Source organism: the organism of the source record quoted next, unplaced genomic scaffold (assembly GCF_019419815.1).
Source record: "Pyrus x bretschneideri cultivar Hongxiangsu unplaced genomic scaffold, Pyrus_bretschneideri_v1 Contig41, whole genome shotgun sequence".
NCBI lineage: Eukaryota > Viridiplantae > Streptophyta > Magnoliopsida > Rosales > Rosaceae > Pyrus > Pyrus x bretschneideri.
In genome coordinates this window covers 1,789,946-1,809,149 of record NW_025999735.1, presented here as the reverse complement: position 1 = coordinate 1,809,149, position 19,204 = coordinate 1,789,946, and the positions used below count along the sequence as shown (strand labels likewise).

Below are 19,204 nucleotides of genomic sequence, written 5' to 3'. Positions count from 1 at the left end.
GTGGAAGAAAGAGGAAAAGTAGTGAGAATTTGATGATAAATTATGGGAAAGCAAAAGCTAGGAATAGAAGAGTGGTGGTGGTGGGGCTTTGGGGGACAGTGATGGGAAGTCAGAGAGAGTACCCAGAGGAAAAAGGTTAAGTGTTGTTGGGAAAAAAATTTAGAAAGAAAAGGGAAGAATATTATGACATACTACTACTGCTAGTAGCTACTACTAGTACCATTTATCTTTAGTCCTTCTCGAGAAAATAATTTACGTAGAACGAGATCATTGTATAATATTTCTATGTAATAATGTATTATTATTTTGTAGTAAAATTACACATAGTTATATAGTATTAAATCGAAATTTCATATAATAATAAACTCGTTTTATGTAATTTCTTCTCATCTCTCAACCATTCTATTTTAATAGGAACAACGGCTTTTGTTGATTTTTGGGCCCCTGCTTACACAGACAACTACCCCTACAACCATGTAGTACAACAATTACATCCAGAGACAGAGAAAGAGAAGCATCGCCAAGAGCCAAGCCAATTGCAAACAAAGCTAGTCCCACGCTGAGTTTCTCTATCTTTCACTCCCACTTTTCAAGTGTTTGATTTGAGATTACTCCATCATGCATGGGTCCGGTCTCCTTTCATTCATCACATTCACTGTGCACGTCCGGCCTAACATCAAACTATATTTCCTGAAGAACTTGGAACTCAAGTAATTAAAAGTGTGTATTTTTTCACGTGAAAGCTACTCTTTCTTTGCTAGGGCGTGGACGTCTGCAGTGATCACATAAAACTAAATATGTCAATATTTGTAATATAAAAAATTTCCAACAACTTCACACACTAAAATTTCAAGAGAATTCAATTTAGGTATTGCCATTACCTCATATTGATTAATCAATTATGCATCAAATAATTTCTTTTATTATTGTTTTATTCATGATATGTTAGATGTGCAACATCTCCTTGGCTATTAGCCATCGTTTCACTAGAATACAACACTCCACCATTGTTTCAAATAGAATCTCAGTCAAATTACAGGGTAACTAGAAAGCTACATTCGTTAATACAATGATGTTGATCAATTATTAGTTTCTTTTTTATTATTTATTACAAATATTTAGATACAATTATATATATATATTTTTTTTTTGGTAACATTAGATAAAATTATATATTTTATTAACGAATTATGAATCAGTATTAGAAAATTCTAAATTTATTTTTGTTAGAGAGAAATGGCTCTATTGGTGATTGTTTTCACATTAATAGAAGAAAAGAAGGTTGAGGCTGGGTTGTGGTTACCCATTTGTCCAGCGGTTGTATTACAATCAAGTATTTCAAGCTTGTTGAAAGTTCTTTAAAAATGATTGAAAGTATTTTTGATAAAAATATTTTGTAACCAATTCTTAGTAAAACACAAGTGAACCTTGGAAAAATATTTTTAGTGTTTCCTGGTGCTTCTTCTAGGAAGCACTAAAAGTGTTTTTGAAATCTAAAATATTTTTTTATAAAACATTTTTAATCATTTTAAAAACGCTTTCAAACGAACTCTTAATGGATGGACATGGATAAATCCATTTATATAAAAGTAGGTAGCGAGTTATTTATGATCTGTTTATTCTTATTTTTATTTGACATGACTAGGTCCATATCCAGCTGGTTTTGCCCAGTGACCACCCCACCTTAAAGTTTGGGATATGATATCCACACACTCTTTTTTACTTCTTCCATACTTTTTTGGTTTTTAACCGTCATATCAGATGAATTGAAGAAGATCAACGGACATAAATTAACAAGGGTGTGTGAGATGTAAAAAGATTTGTATGAATAGCACATTCCTAAAGTTTCATTTGTTTCACGGGAATTAGTCTATTATCCATATACCTACTTTTACTTTCCACACATTTTTTTTTTTTTAAATTTTATCTATTGATTTTTTATTTATTTATTCCATCAACGACAAAACATTAAAAAGGCATGTGGCAGTTAAAAATAGATATTTAAATGAAAGTTTTAACGAAAAGCCTACGGTACTATTTATTTTAACGAAAAATCACATTTTTACATTAAAAAGTCAAACCTGATACTATTCACTTTACCCTTTATTTTGTTCTTATTATTAAAACTCAAAATTTTCAAATCCGTTTCATTAATTTTTCTTATTTAAATAGCACTTTCTTTGTTTCACGAAATAACAACAATAATTCTCAAAAGAAAGAAAGAAGAACATGTGTGACAACGTGGGACCATGCATGGATACTGCAAAAGAACAAAAAAGTGTAGAGAACTAAACTCTTGAGTTATCTGTATCCTCGAGTGCTCGACTAGCATAGCGACCTACCTACAACTAGCTAGGTAGTAGGTAATACATGACCAGCATGTTCAATATTTTATTTTCCGATAAGTATTGTATTGTAAAGCCACGAAAAGTGGAGGAATCCAACGATGGGTTTTTGACATATTACATGCTCACGTGACCTTGAGTTTGTGTAATGGAACTCTATTGTTTTGCACCCCAGAGAAGATATGAAATGATGAATCATAGCAGAGATTAAACAATGAAATAGCAAAGTTCTTTCTTTTTATATTCTCAACACACGCATCTTCATGTATTACGAATTTTTAAACTTATCGTGTGGATAACAGAATTGAAGTAACGTTAAACACGTTTAATTGTTGAGTTTTACACACGAGACAACCTGCTCTGATAACATAAAAAAAGTTGAAGTTTCATCGTAATACCGAATAGCAACATGGAAAGTAATCCAACTGTTTTTAAGTGCATACAGATCTCTCCTTTCCTTGATGTGGATTCATACTCTCAACAGAAAGCCATAATAATAGGGTAGTGTTATCCACACACTCGTTCACTCCTCTTAATTTTCGACCTTAATAGATTGACAGCAATCTATGACAAAAAAATTAATAAAGGTGTGTGAGAGATAAGAGCGAGTTTGTGAATAGCACAAACTATCCTAATAACATTAAAATTGGAAAGAGCCAGTTCTTTCATTTTCATCTTCACTTCCATGTTGATAAAGTCTTCAAATCTGTTTCGTAAGTGTTTTCAGCTATTAGTTAAAAATAAATGAGAACCAAGTTCAAACTAATTTTTTTTTTTTTTTTTTTTTTTTTTTTTAGTACTAAAAAACTAGCTTGTTTTAGGAATGAAAAATAAAAATTAAAAACAGCTACTATTCAAGAAATTGAAAATTGAAATGATTATCAAATGAAGCGTAATTTTTTCATTGATTTTAGCATGCCACTTGCAGTGTAAAAGAACATGAAGATGGACTCGGCCTATGTTTAAGCAATAAATATTAGATAACAAATGAAAACTACATTACATCACTAGCTTGATTTATAAAATTTTGTTGAAAACAAAGTATGACCACCCTAACAATCTTATATGTTTTAATCTTAACAACTTGCGACGATTCTATTAAAACCATTGGCTCCAAAAGCTTAAAGTACGAGGGATGCACTAATAATCAAGGTTTTAAAAAATACTAGACGCTAGGCACTAGTTGGGCTGCAAGCTGGGGCTTAGCATCTAGACGGCTAGGCGGCCTAGACGGATTTACATAAATTTATAATATATATATTATAAAATATGAGTATATGTGTATAATTTGAGGACTTTTTTTTTGTTAATTTTGTAACATTTACTTACCCCATATATATTAATCATAGTTGGACTTTGTTTTTAATTGGAAAAACAATTGGACCAAGTTTCCCTCATTAAAAATATATTTATTTTAGTCATAAAAAATCACACACGTGGCAAAGTCAAGCAAAAATTCCTCTTCCTACATAAATTTTCACTCTTCCCTTGAGCCCATGACACAAAAACCCAAAGCCACTCTCTCTCCTCTCTCTTGCTCCCTCTCTTTTCCAGAAACTCTAGCAAGCAGCCATAGTTTCCGATGCAGGTGCAGATGCCAAATGTGAGGTGCGAGATGCGATGCAGGTGTTGGAAACTTGGAGTTGCAGATGCTACAAGAGTTCGAGGCGAGAGAGTTGCAATCTTGCAGAGCCTTAGGTGGTGGCGAGAGTTGCAGAGCACCTTGTGTGATGGCAAGAATTTCAGACCGCCTAGTGCGCCTAGCGAGTGCCTAGGCAGCCGCCCAAGTCCCCACCAATTTTTTAAACAATTTTCCCCAAATTGCAGCGGGCTTCCACCGTCGAACACCTAGACAGCTACCTTAAGCGTTTTTTTAGAACACTGCTAATAATATCTACAAAGCTCCCACCCACCCCAAAAGCTTTAATTTTAATAACATAAATATGTTGCATATATGTCTAGATAATTTAAGATCCGATGTAAAGTTGTATTACTGAAATGAATTTATCTTTAGTTAATCTTCTAAACTTCAAATTTGGATACAAACCTTTCACTTGTGTATGTTACTCCATATATCTACTAACCATTCACCGGTATTAATTCCAATATAATCACTTAGGTCGAATACCCCCCATATCGTAGGCGGCACAATCAATCTCGAAGTTTAAGGAATAAATTTGTAACTCGTAAAAAATAGATATGACACGTCCCGACTTAGAATGTCCACCTGGACTTCAAATCGAGCTATGCTGACGACACATGTAGGGTGATGAAGCCATAAAGTGTAGTGAGAGGGAAAATGTGAATAAATTTAAACCTAAAGTGCCTAAATGAAAGAGTGCGCATGTGAGCAGGATTGAACTCAATTCACACGTGATGTTAGAGTATAAGTAAAGTACAGTAAAAATAGAATGAGAATTATACCATCGAAGGTAATCTCCAATTCCAACATTTGCCAAGAATCCTTGTCGATATAGAAGCTCTGCTACTAAAACTTGGAGGGGGATAAATAAGGGTGGGTGGGTCTAAAAATAAAGCTTTGTAAAAACCTTTTCGAAAATGTATAAACCCTCACCGTAAAACAAGTATAGTTTTCAATTTTAACATACTACGTATAGTACGAAAATACTTACCATAGCCAGCAATACCTAAAAAATGCAATACATCACAATAATTCGTAAATAAATTCATAACTTCCAGTAATCACAATATCTCGCATAAATAAACATATCATATCGAGTGCTTATCGACATATGCTGACAAACGAGTTCATGCATGGATATTCTGACATGAAAAGGATTAGGTGTAATAATGATTTACACTCTAGTACTACAATCACGTGAAGACTAGCGCTATGCGCATCACATACGAGTCCTAACTGCCTTAGCAATCTAGGATAGGACAGGTACCTACAATGGATCCAAAGTGAGCATGCGGTGCGAAATAAACATACACGTGAAGCTTGGCTCTGGCCTCGGCGAGTACAAACACCTATGTAGCACACGATGAGCAGAAGACGTAAGTATGGTCATGCCACAATAATTCGTTAATTCTAGGCAACATAATATTATTCATAGCCGTAACTCTAATTAAGGCATCTAGTAGGATTATTTCATAATTTCGTAATTTCCATTATTTCGCTAATTATTATAAACGTTAATTTAATCTAGGCATAACGTAGAAAAATTCTTTATTAAATATATAAATGGAAACTAAATAAATATTTAACATTTAAAAGTAAAGATCCACTCACAAATCATATTGTCGAGTCAAACCCCCCTTGCGGACATATAAGATTATTGCGGGCATCGAAGATTATTGCTAGGGAATCTTATGATCATCTTCTTCTGCATTGTCCTCAAATAGATGCTTTATGGAAATGGATTTTCATTCTTTTTGGCAAGGCTTATGGTCCTTGGCAATGCATTAAATATATTGTTTTATGGTTCTTTGGTCTCATATTTCCCCACATCTGTTCGGAAACTTTGGTTCTTAGTTATTTGCAGTTTCTTTTGTTGGCTTTGGCACGAAAGGAACAAGACCAGGTTTGAGAACAAAAGTTTTAGTATTGTCGAGTCCCAACATTGTCCTTTACGACATTGGAGGGAATCAACTTCTATTTGTTTTTCTTCTTTCACTGGTTGTGTATCTATTCCCATATTCTCCATGTTAAGAATTTCATCCCTTTTTTTGGATGCTCTTAGTTTTGTGCCTGTGTTTTGGCATTTGCCTCATGTTGGGTGGATGGTCAGGTGGGTAGTGGTGGTGCTTTTCGTGACTCCAGTGGTCTTTTTTAGGAGCATTTACCTCCTCGTCTTCATATCCAAGTGCAGTTGTTGCAGAGATTGTGGCTGTCATCGAGGCAATTCAGATTGCATGGGATAAAGAATGGCATAACATTTGGTTAGAGACATATTCTATGCATATCATCAACCTACTATCAGCTCACTCCATGGATGTTCCATGGTTTCTTAAAGTTTCTTAGGCAAATTGTTTATGGCATATTGCTCGCTTACATTTGCGTTTTTCACATATTTTCAGGGAAGGGAATTGTTTGGTTGATGCTTTTGCTAATTTTGGTGCAATGAATAGTAGCTTTACGTGGTGGGACTTGGTACTCAATTTTGCTGATGCGTCTTATAGAAGAGACTGTGTCGGGCTTCCATTTTTCCGTTCGAGCTCATGAGGAGCAAATTGTTGCTATGGAAGAGGATTTCGGGAATGAAATATGAGCAGCAGAATTACGAGAAATCAATTTCAGGTGACTAAAGCTAAGCAATCTTTAACTAGTCCATAGCATTTTCGTTAATTGTTTTTAGTGGGTATTGGCCTAGTCCCCCCGCTTGTTTTACTTTTCCTTTTTTTCTTCTTATTATTAATAACATCTTGTAGAGGGGGGACTGATGGGGGTTTTCTATGTGCAACAGTCCTTTCTCCTTTACGAGAGGGTTGGTGCCTCGCATGCGACTGTTGACGAAGAGCTAATCTCGCCTAATCCGTCTCTACAAAAATAAAAAATAAAAAAAACAAAAGACAAAAAGCAAAAAACCATTTACGTAAATATATAACGTACTAACTTAAATTCACATATTCTTACAAAGTATGGCTAATAAAGGAACTATTTTAAATTGATCGAATTTCAAAAAACAAAAGGCAGACTCGGATTCGGCATGTCGAGAAATGTAAGGAGGGACTTTGGGTTCCTCTACGCACCGCCACAAGGTGGCTGCACTGGCCACCACTTACCACTCGTTATGGCTTCCCCACGCGCGCCCACGTGCCTGCGAGTACATTAGTGCTCACCTTGCTTACGAAGGTCTGCATACTTGCAGGTTTTCATCCAATTTTCAAAGTTCCGTTTGAGCTCATTTATCAGCCAAAATCATTTATTCAAGAACCAAATAAAAGTTAGGAATGTGATGAACAGAACTATACCAATTTAAGGTTGAGGCAGGGTCGGCGTTAATTGAAAAAATAACATGAATGTGGCCTGATGGCCATAGTTCTCATCGTAATCTGGGGAGAAATTTCCCCCTCGTTGTTTCTGTCATAAAACCAATGTTCTAAAAAAAGGCCTAGGCGCTGGGCGGTGGTGACCCAAGATGTTTTCTTACTAATCGATTAGAAAAATTGGTTGGGCTCTAGGCGGCCGCCTAGGTAGACTAGGCGGTGCCAAGCAGCTAGGAGGGTGGTTTTTTTTTTTTAATTTTTTTAATTTTTTTTTGAAATTAAAAAAAAAATTCTATCTACATTACAATATTTCCTTATTTTCCTCCTATTTTGCATTTTATGTGGTTTTAAATTGTTTATTGTACATGTATCATCCTACAATACTCCTCACTATGGTTCTATGACATATATGCTTAATGTGTTTTTTAATTTTGGACTTGTTGGATACTCTTTTTGCATTTTATTATTATTTTATTATATTATCCATGAATCTCATACAAGTTTAATTTTTGGGTAAATTACACTTTCATACCTCAGGTTTGGGGTATCTATTTTAATTCCTTACAACATCTTCGAAACATTTCAATTTCATACCTTAAGTACTATTTTATTTCAAAATAATACCTTCGTTACATTTTCATCCATTGATCTATTAAGTGCTGACGTGGCTGCCAACATGACACACCACGTGACAAAAATAATAAATTTTTAATTTAAAACAAAACCACCTGAATCTTAAAAAAAAAAAAACTGAAACCTAGCTCCCCGCAACCCCCCACCCCAGCAAACAAACCCAGAAACCTTAAACCCTCTCCCCCCACCACCCCCCCCCCCAACCCACCTCCTTCTCCTCCACTCTCTTCACCTCCCCTCTTATCAAGAAACCCAGCAAACCCCCACCTTCCCCGAGCCCTTTCTCTTCTTCACCCCTACCCTCCATTCTCTCATTTGCAACCCTACTCACCCTTAGCAAACCTAACTCCATCCAGACCACCACCAACTAAGCACCAAAAAAATTCAAAATTTGAAGGATAAAATTAAATGCATACCTCGTTGTCGGAGCCGATCGACTTGAGGACGAGCAAGGCACGGATGGGAAAAGGAGAAGAGGGTGGGTGTTGCAGATGAGAGGAGGGTAGGGGTCGGGTTCTGGGCGAGGTGGGTCGCCAGGGTCTGGATTTGGGTTCTGGGTGAGGTCGGACGCAGGGAGTTAGGTCGCCGAAGGGGGAAGCAAGGTGAGGTCTCTGGGGGGGGGAGGGGGGAAAGAGGGTGAGGTCGTGGTGGGGGGGGGGTGAAGCAGGGTGAGGTAGCGGGGGGGGGGGAGACGTCGAGGTGGGTCGCGCCGTGGGGGGTATAGGCGGAAGGAGGGTCAGGGTTCTGGCTCAGGAAGGGGGAAGACGAACTGGGCGGGTGTGGGTGGGGAGAAAGGGTTATGGGTTTGTGGGGGGTGGTTACAGGGAGATGGGATGGGGCCTATTTCAATTTTTGTTTTTTTTTTTTTTTTGAGAAAATTCAGTTTTTTTTTTTAAAAAAATATTTTTATTTGCCACGTGGCAGACATTTGGCAGCCACGTGACATATATGTGGCAGCCACGTCAGCATTTAACAGATCAATGGATGGAAAATGTAACAGAGGTATTATTTTGAAATAAAATAGTACTTAAAGTATGAAAGTGAAATGTTTTAAAGATGTTGTAAGGAATTGAAATAGACCTCAAACCTGAGGTATGAAAGTGTAATTTATACTTAATTTTTTGTAAGTATCAATATACATTTATTTACAAGATATACAAGAAATTTACCTAAATCCGCCTAGGCGTCAGCCCGCTGCCCAACTAGCGCCTAGCATTTTTTAGAACCTTGTATAAAACTAGTCCGAAACTCACTCATCAACTATAAAAGTCAATTCAAATGATGAGAGGAGATCATTCGAAGCATTTTCAGCACTCACCTTCACTGAAAACTATAAGATCCACGCCGGGAAATCTCCATTATGATGGAGCTCCATGATCTGAGAGTTATGTCGTTCGAATTTATAGGGCTAAACCTAGGGCCTAGGCTAGGTTTCAAGTGAGAGGATAACGTGGAAGTGGTGGTTCGGTCGTCATCCTCCATGGAAAATGGCGGTGGTAATCTAGGCCTGTACCATGTTTGCAGAGATGAGAGAGGCACAACAAAGAGGTTGAGGGATAGAGATGTAGGACAAGACACAGAGATGGACAAATATTGATGATCTGGTGTGGTTTAGTAGTTCTTGTGGAGTTCGCCCGAGAATATAGCGAGTGCTGGTGGTGCTCATTGCTCTTGTTTACACAGAGGGCAAGAAAGTTTTGAGATGAGAGCTAAAGTGAGGTGAGAGAGAGGAGAGATCAAGTGAGATAGACAGGGAGGGTTTAAGGGAGTCCCAAAAATGTAGGGGATGAACTACCACGTGGAAGTAAGGGAAGGAAGTGGGGTACAGGTCCCACCAAATAAAATTTTAAAAGTAAAAAAACTAAAAATATGATATATAATAGAAAATATTTGAAATTATGAATATACTAAAATGCCCTTTGTAAGTCTGTAGAATCTCCAACGTAACTCCAAATTTGATTCCGCTTACACCTATACGTTCGTAGCGACGAGTAGTACAAGGATACGCTAAAAGAATGCTTCGTACATCTCACTATATGTTGGTCAACGAAAGTCAACATCCTCGTCTCTACGGGCATATTCGCTAATTTACCTTTTTCAAATCAATAAAATCATAAAATTAGGAAAGAGTTGTTACAAGATATAATTTCCATTCATGTGTTTATTAACGGCAAAAAAAATTGAAAAAAATAAGTACGATTTCTCATTTGCGTGTTTACGAACAACTAAAAAAAATTTAAAAAATTAAGTGGATCAATGAGACCAACTGTAGAGTTTGGGTCCGAGTCCAAGCACCGACTAATGGACATTTGACCAAAACCCTAGCACCAGCAGAGCTCAAAACAGCTGGGCAATCTTCTGCCGACTTAAATACAAACTATACTTCGGTCAAAAAAACAAAAATTACAAACTATACAAATGGCGACTGGACCCACACCCCATTCCTACCACCCAATCCACACCCCCCACCTGTTTCCTTTATACAATTTTTAATCATTCGATTCAACTCAACGGTCAACATTCAAATTCGCAACATTACAATAATTACAATAATAGTCCCGCTCCGCCTTTGAGTTTTGACCCCGCGTATGCGTATACAAATATATAAGCTCATCAAATTCCCACATTCCTCACAACCAAAACAACACAAATACTCAAAGCAAATTCTCATACATTTGTGATTTTTCCATTAATTCGAAGCAACAAACAATGATCATTTCTTGGAGAAGAAGGAAGGCCGGCCGTAAGACCGAAAACAAGAAGCAATTTTGTAATTTGGACATGGACGTGGACGAGATCGCGATTCCGACGCATTTCCGGTGCCCGATTTCCCTCGACTTGATGAAAGATCCGGTGACACTTCCGACAGGAATGACGTACGACAGGTCGAGCATCGAGAAGTGGATCGAGACTGGCAACAGTACGTGTCCGGTGACTAATCAGGAACTCATGAGTTTTGACCAGATTCCGAACCATGCACTACGTCGGATGATCCAAGATTGGTGCGTGGAGAATAGGTCTTATGGCATCGAGCGGATTCCAACGCCGCGGATCCCTGTGATTCCCTACGAGGTTTTGAGGATTCGCGAGAGAGTCATGGGAGCAGCGCGGCGTTTGGATGAGAAGAAGTGTCGAGAACTGGTGGGGAAGATTAAAGCGTGGGGCAAGGAAAGCGAGAGGAACAAGAAGTGCATGGCGGAGAACGGAATTGGCGGCTGCTTATCAGCCGTGCTCGAGTCCTTTGCCAGCAGTTCAGCGGACGAATATGTTGAGATATTGGTGGAAATTTTAACTGTGCTACCGTGGATGTTTCCATTGGGTGAAGAAGACCAATCGAAGCTTGGATCTTCAGTGTGTTTGCGATCTTTCATGTCGTTTCTAGAAGGCAAAGATCTAACAGCACGGCAAAACACGGTTTTGGTACTTAGAAAGTTATTTTCTTTGGATCAAAAATATGTGGATGCTTTCGGGAAGATTGAAGGAGGCGTTGAAGCGATTTTTGGGATCATTGGAGAGCCTATTTGTCCTCAAGTGACTAAGGCTGCTCTGGCTTGTGTTCTTTTCATGATTTCATCACTGCCATCCGCAGAAACCAGTGATAAATACAGATCAAGATTTGTGGAATTGGGTTTGGTTTCTTTGCTACTAGAAACTCTTGTTGACGCAGAGAAAAGCGTTTCAGAGACAGCTTTGGGGGTTTTGGATGGTCTCTGTGATTGCAAACAAGGGAGAGAAGTGGCCCTCGAGAATGCTCTCACAATACCTCTTTTGGTGAAGAAGATTTTGAGGATTTCAGAGTTGGGGACGGAGTTTTCGGTGTCTATAATCTGGAAGCTGTGCACAATTGAAACCCAGGAAAGCTTTTTGATTGAGGCGCTTCAAGTGGGCGCGTTTCAGAAGCTCTTGGTGCTCTTGCAGGTCGGGGTTTGTGATGGAATGAAGGATAAGGTTACTGATCTGCTGAAATTGTTCAATCTGCACATGAGTAAATTGGACTGTGTGGATTCATCCATGAATTTCAAGTACCTCAAGAGGCCATCTTTGAGTTAGAGAGAAAAGAAATTACATTTTTTGTTCTTTATATTATATTGTGTTCGAAATTCTTTTTGTACAAATAGAGATTTGTAAAGCAAAATACCATTCAATTATTCAATTATATATCAGGTCGAAACCTGGAACAAACATTCATTCTGTGATGTGTGTATTGTTTTTGGATCTAATTAGCGTAGCCAAATTGACTAAAACAGTTGCTCCTTATACGCACACGAGTTTGAATCCTTTTCACCAGTAAGTTGTAATAAAGAGTATATTAAAATGAATGGGGATCCTCTCCGGATCCTCTTTGTGAGGATCCAAGAGATCCTTTAATCGTGTCCGTTCATCGCAAATCATGCGGTTAATTTTCATCAGGTACTACTTGTATTTAATTTTAAATGATTTCTGATCGCATGATATATAATGAACTGACACGATTAAAGGATCTCTTGGATGCTCATAAAGAGGATCCTCATTCTATTAAATTATCACTCAGAATAAAAAGAAATGAGACATTCATTCTTGAGAGTGAAGAACCTGTTCCCATTTCATTCACAAAACCTATAAAACAACTGATAACATCCGATAACATCAGAGCAAGGGGGGAAGGATAAAGCATGAAAGTTTGAACAAATTGTACACAGAAACCTGCAAGGTAAGAATCAACCAGAATAAACATACCAAACCAATCGTTACAATAATTTACAGTTAATCATTATCTCCCATCTGCAGATGTGAAAGACTCAGCAAATCCATAAGGGCGCGTAGGGATGCTCGTCTGAGTGTTATCCAAGCTGGGAGGAAGCGATGAAGAAGAGGATTCCAAATTGCTTCTACCTTCAAAAGCCTGCCACTTCTTAAGTGCTTGCGGCAATGACATTTCAAGGTCTATACCATATATATCTTCAGAACTTTGATCAGTTGGTTTCCAAAGCTCCACCAGAGTCGATAAGACATTCACAGTGTGGCCCATGTCGGGCCTTTGATACGGCTCTCTTGCACAGCAATGACCTGCTAACTCGGCTACAGTACTCACACTGGCAAGTGTTTCCTCATTGAGATCAATTGTGGGATCAATCGCCTTGCTGAATGAGTCCTTGTTGATGAACGTTCTCCGGAACCAAGTTACTAAGTGCATGCTCTCCTCAGGCTGGCTGTCATCAAGTGCCTTTCTCCCGGTGATTAGCTCCATCAAAATCACTCCAAAACTGAACACATCTACTTTAGTTGTCACGCGGCCAGTAACTGCAAGTATCACAAATGTTTTGTTTACGATCAGTATCAATACCGACTACCAACCATTAACCAGAATCTACCATATTTACTCTTAAACGAAAAATAAAACGAACTACTGAAAAGCAAAACATCTACGACATTATAAATTGCAGAACCACAAGAAGAAAGGCAGTACTTAGCTTTGTTGTAAAGCTTGGTAAGTGGGATCAGCTGACCTAATAAAGGAAAGAACCGAAAAACAAAAATACTAAAGTGGGTTCAAAGAATCGACTGCTTTAAGGTCCAAAAGGGCAAAAACAGCTGGGAACAACTAATATAATGGAGATTTCCAATGAGAACAATCCAATAAGCAAAATATTCTACCATTCTGTTATTACAAACAGCAAGGAAAATGGCTTAATAATATCCGAAAAAGGTGAAATACACAGCTGGCAGAGAAGAGAAGATGCGCTAAGATGATTATTGAACATGCAATTTGGTGAAATTTAGGGAATAGTCATCATTCTGGTGCGTTTCTTTTTCCTGTAACCACCCAACAAACTCCCAAGAAAATCATGACTCCACATTTCTAATCTGCTTTCTTAAGAATGGCAGTCATGACTCATGAGAGCGTCCAACCTTGATCATAATGGAATACAATAATGGATACATTTGTAACACAACGGAAAATTGAATCGTTGAGATCTCTCCTCTATTAAAGATTGATTTAACATAATCCAAGTGCAGTGTGGATTACAAAAGTTTATTTATTTTTTGGTGAACAACACATCCAACTAGAAATTAAGAGATAAAATATAAAATAATAAACATGTTTAATACATTTTTAGATCCGCACATAGTCCATATTTACTGAATCATTCATAAAATTCTGATAAATTGTAAGAAAATCATACGTAAAGCAGAGATATGAAATTAAAATAAAGGCTCTCTAGTTTGGAACCAAAAATTAAGAGCCAGTAGCTACCGTTTTCCTTAAACTGGTTTCCTGAACGTTTACAAAAATCTCAGGAAATGGAGGCAAAGGACTAAGGTTGCATCTGGGTGATGCCATATTAATATATTATGCAAGTTGTTTCTATTTCGCGTGCACTATCGGGTACTCAAACGGACCTGATATCACTCTCATGTTTTATTTTCTATTTTTATTGAAGTAAATAAATTTGAAAGTTGGCCTGGTTTTAGAAGAATCTTATAGCAAAAAATTAAGCATAAGTAAACAGAAACAAGAATTACCTGCATATTCTGGTGCCAGGTATCCAAAAGTCCCTGCAATCCTTGTTTCAATTGAACCTTTACCCTCTGGAGCAAGCCGCACAAGACCGAAATCTGCGACCTTAGCTCTCATATCATCTCCAAGAAGAATATTTGAAGGCTTTAAGTCCCTATGTATAAAACTCTGATGGGCCAAACCATGGAGATACTCAACACCCCTTGCTACATCTAAGGCAATTGTGAGCCGTCTCGTCCATTCCAGTGGTTTCAGTCCTTCTTCTGGCCAGTTGAAGATGTACCGGCTGAGCGTCCCTTGAGGCATATACTCATATACAAGAAGCCGTTCATTTCCATCCAAACAATACCCCAGAAGAGCTACGAGATGCCTGTGACGAACCTTCGTCAAAACAGAAATCTCAGACTTAAATTCGGAAAGACCCTTTCCTACTATTACGCCAGCCTCCATTCTCTTAACAGCAATCTTTGTTCCGTCGTGCAGTTCCCCTTTATACACTGTCCCAAAACCTCCTTGCCCCAATATATTTTCCTGACTGAAATTGTTTGTCACATTCCGGAGCACTTGAATAGAAATCACCATGTTTCCTGCCTCAACCATTTGGATTTCATTGGGCTCACTGCTGGGAAGAGTATGAGCTTCACTCAGTGCACCAACACTAACACTAGCGCCTGCAACAGTTATCTTCATGCTCTCATTATCCGATCCAGAGTGGCGGGGATGAACTACCATTTCATTCGGGCTCTGAACTCTACTCAACTGCTTTTGTTTTGTTCTATATACACAGATAAGCAACAGCACAATTAATAAAATCACAAAAACACCCCCGATTACAGAGAACACAATGACTCCTATTAGAGTTGAAGATTTCTTTCCATGAGGTCTAGAACTGTTTCCAGAACCTACACTTGTAGAAGGGTTGGTGGAATCTTGAGACGGTCCAGCTGAAGTACTCTTTTTCTTCCCTATATCAGGGTTACCAAACATTACAAGCACCTTATCCTTAAAAGCTGGGGTTTTCCCATAGAGGTTATTGTTTGACACATCAAATACCGTGAGTGCAGGCAGCGTGGCAAGCTCCGCTGGAATCGTTCCAGTTAAATTGTTATCAGCAAGAACTACTCTTTGCAGGGACTTCAAAGACGCGATTTCGGGAGAAATCGTTCCAGCAAGACCCATTTTCTGAAAATTGAGGACCGTAATGTTCCCAGTATTACAAGTAACCCCAATCCAATCTGCACAGGGATTATTCCCCTTCCAATTCTCTGCAAACCTTTGGGGGTAACCCACTGAACTCACAATTGAAAGCAACGTATTCACTCGAGGGTCACATTCACCAGGACTCGGTAGGCAAAAGTTATTAGAACCCTTAACCAAATCTACCGCAACCCCCGGAACAAAAGCCGGCATTGGTCCTTGAAGCAAATTGTTTGTCAAATTCACAGCCTCTAGTGACTTAAGGCTCACCAATGACACTGGAACAGGTCCAGTAAACAAATTATCTCTCAAACTCAAGCTCCGCAAGTCGGTCAAACCCGAAAAGTCCGGTAATGGACCTGAAAACGCGTTCGAATGCAGCCAAACCTCTTTCAACAGAGTCATGTTCTGTAACACAGCAATGCTTCCACCAAGCTTACCTACACTTTCTTGCCCATTAAGCCACAAAGACTGAATTTGCAACCCGGAAAAGCTCGCGGGCAGTTCTCCTTGGAGGCCATTGAAGGCCAAGTGCAAGTTAACCAGACTCGGAAACCCATCTCCACCGAAAAAATGGGGTATTTTTCCGGTAATGTTGGCCGAATTGGCCGAAAAGTTTTGAATTGATGCTGCACTCTTGAGAGTTTCAGGAATTTCCCAACTCATAAAAGGGTTGTTATCAATCTGAACAGATTGAAGGGAAGTCATACCAGAGAAAAAATCACCAGGAATTGAAGTAAACAAATTGTTGCTGAGCATTAGAACTTGCAATGCACTTAACCCACTAAGGCTCGGAAGAGGACCAGTAATTTTGTTCCATTGAAGCTCTAAGCGCTCGAGTTGAGTGAGGTTTTGGAGGCTTGGAGGAAGCGTACCTTCTATATTGAGGTGACCCAGTTGGATCCTGGTCACCCTCTTGTCGTCCGAGCAGCCCACATGGGTCCATGTGCAGGGGTCCGGGTCGGACCATCCGAGAGATTCAGATGGATTAAGGGTTTTCTTCAGAGCCAGCATTACTGCAGCATCGTTGCTTGAACTCGATTGGGAGTTGGCACACAGCAAGAACGATGAAAACCCAGCAAGCAAAATGGCCAAAAACTTGAACCCAGCATGGGTTTTCTTCTTCATCTTGAAAAAAACTTTCAGATGTGAGAGAGAGAGAGAGATTTAGGAGGTGGGTTTTGTACAAAGTGTTTGAAGTGTCAAGAACTTGATTCCATATTATTAGGTATGATAACAAGGTTCTAGGGAATGGGGAGTTGAGAAAAAGTTAGAATGTTTGAGTAGGAGGAGGAGATGAGGATGCTGAGAGAGAGAGAGGGAGAGGGAGGGAGAGAGAGAGAGAGAGAGAGAGAGGCAGAGAGGGTGTAGGCAGAGAGGAGAGAAGCTTTTTCTAGGAATGGAGGAAGGAAGGACTGACTGGCATGCACATGGTGGGTGAAGGTGTTTGGCTTAAAAAGGCTGTCGATGACAAGGTTCTACTTCATGAGAAGTGGTTAACGTTATGCGAATAAGGTAAACAAAGTTAAAAGATTCAATTATAATTAATTGGTAATATTAAAGTATTTTAATGTTAATTTTTTTATAAAAATATATATGGGTATTTTTATATGAAATTTACTATCTCAATATCATCATAGGTGATATTACTTAAGTCTGTGGATAATACACATTGAGTGACATTAGAACATGTATTCAACATATTGAGTGACGTCAGTTGAAGTTTCAATTAACAATTGAAGCATATGCATGGTTCCTTATTCTCCCACATAAGGTTTACATTCCCAACGGATACTTCGAATGCAAAGTGTGCGAAGATGAATTGTCTTAGCCAAATGAACTATTAAGAGCCCTTCACAACAACGGAGTTTCTTCTTTTGGTCTGATTGCATTAACAAGATTTTTGACAGAGTACTCCGAAGTATTGAATATTCTAATTTTTTTAATAAATCTTTAATTAAAGCCAAAAATACTAAAATCTAAAGATTTAGAAACCTAAAGTATAAGAAATTCCGAAGCACTGGATAGTTTTTGTGCAAAATGAGTTAAAAGGCTGGAAATGAGTCATGAGTGGAGTGGGTTTTCGGTAGGTGGCCATGAGTAGAGGGAGGGTCAAGTTGGCATTAGAATATGTATAAAAGTAGTAACGTTTTTATATCTCATGCACTGATGCACATGTTGAGGGCCAGAATCTGAAACCGTCCAGATAGAGTTGAAGTGAGCACCAACGCACAGAGGGGCGGAGGGAAGAAGAGAATAGGATAGGCCCAGGCCCATCCTCACTTTTTTTTTGCAAGTCTTCACCTGTAAGCATCTTTCATTATTCTTCTTCTTTACAACCCTTGTCCTATTGGTCCTATTTTAAAATTCCAACTCCCATATTTGATTCCATCCTAACACTAAATTAATATTTATTTATTGAACATAAAATCAATAACCTTTAACATTTTGATAAAAAAAAAGATTAAAAAAAAAATCTCTTAATTAACATTAAACCCCTTAACTTTTAATTAAAACAAAAAACTTCTTTGGTCTTTCACAATCAACCCAGGAGTAAGAGTCCAAGACTAAAAAGCTATTATTCTTCTCATTTTTTTGAAATTTTATATCTATTTTCATATAAAATTCAAATTAATTCAACAAAAACAATACTATTTGTAAAATCCATCTTACTTTCCATAATTTTTTTTTATTGTTTCTCATCTATCTTACATCTTACTTAATTGTTAGAGTTTGAACCTTTTGATTACTTCTTCTTATTAAATTTAATAGTATGGATAACGAGGTTGTCATGCAATGGTTTCAAAATATGAAAATTCATCAGAGACAATTATGATTATTGAAAATATAAAATATTATAGATGCATGTGTTATTATGGTGTTTTGATTAGTAGTTTTGCAATTGTTATTCGTCATTTTTTTTGCATTTGTGAAAGGCCCCTCCTCACATGAAATCCTAGCTACGCCACTGAATGCACATGGCATGTTTTCATTATTTTGCCTAGGTGTATTAAAAACATAAAATTATTATTTATGCATGGCCTAATTAGATTATTAGTCCATGTGGTGATAGTGTAGCCGGAAGATAGTATGCATATATATATATATATATATATATATATATATATATAATTTCTGGGGGAATTTGCAGCTCTATACAAGTTTTGGGGGAATTTGGAGCTCTGTACAAGTTCCCGCCGCCGGGGGGACGGGTGGGGTGGGGGGGCGGGTGAACTAACAAACACCCATTTACAAAATATGGTCTAAAAAGATGATCTCCCTACATTTTCCATGTGTATATATAAGGAAATGTTGCATTGACAAACGTTGGTCCAAACTTTGGTCTTAGGTATTTTGTTTGAAGTTACAAAAATATGTGTAATGTGCAATTGAGTCAATCAACATTTTTTGTTTTTAAGGAGAAGTTAATAAGGAGAAATTTTAGCAAGTGGTATTGATCTTAGCTGGAGAGAAAAAATTGTTTATACTGACCTTAGTTTCAATTGACTTCTGCAGCCTAATTATATCGGTGTCGCAACACTTGTAATATGACTTCTTCAATTTGTTGTACTTGTTTAAA

The 19,204-nt window shown here is 37.9% G+C and overlaps 2 protein-coding genes across 2 annotated transcripts; one reads left to right on the top strand and one right to left on the bottom strand.

The window, feature by feature from the left end:
- The first annotated feature begins 10,550 nt into the window (after positions 1-10,550).
- On the top strand, positions 10,551-12,119 carry LOC103959459 (U-box domain-containing protein 21). Its single transcript, XM_009371807.3, has one exon. The coding sequence runs from the start codon at positions 10,638-10,640 to the stop codon at positions 11,976-11,978; it is 1,341 nt and encodes a 446-aa protein (XP_009370082.2). The 5' UTR covers positions 10,551-10,637; the 3' UTR covers positions 11,979-12,119.
- Positions 12,120-12,485: 366 nt separating this feature from the next.
- On the bottom strand, positions 12,486-16,999 carry LOC103959458 (receptor protein kinase TMK1-like). The gene is made up of 2 exons (XM_009371806.3): positions 14,433-16,999; positions 12,486-13,208 (listed from the first exon to the last, which is right to left on the bottom strand). The coding sequence occupies exons 1-2, from the start codon at positions 16,750-16,752 to the stop codon at positions 12,679-12,681; spliced, it is 2,850 nt and encodes a 949-aa protein (XP_009370081.2). The 5' UTR covers positions 16,753-16,999; the 3' UTR covers positions 12,486-12,678.
- Positions 17,000-19,204: the final 2,205 nt, after the last annotated feature.

Bases quoted from the DNA above. Each gene is read 5' to 3' on its own strand.
- LOC103959459 (XM_009371807.3), top strand. From the start codon at position 10,638: ATGATCATTTCTTGGAGAAGAAGGAAGGCCGGCCGTAAGACCGAAAAC.
- LOC103959458 (XM_009371806.3), bottom strand. From the start codon at position 16,752: ATGAAGAAGAAAACCCATGCTGGGTTCAAGTTTTTGGCCATTTTGCTT. The intron at 13,209-14,432 runs GTAATTCTTGTT...TGATACTTGCAG, and splicing joins CCTGGCACCAGAATATGCAG to TTACTGGCCGCGTGACAACT.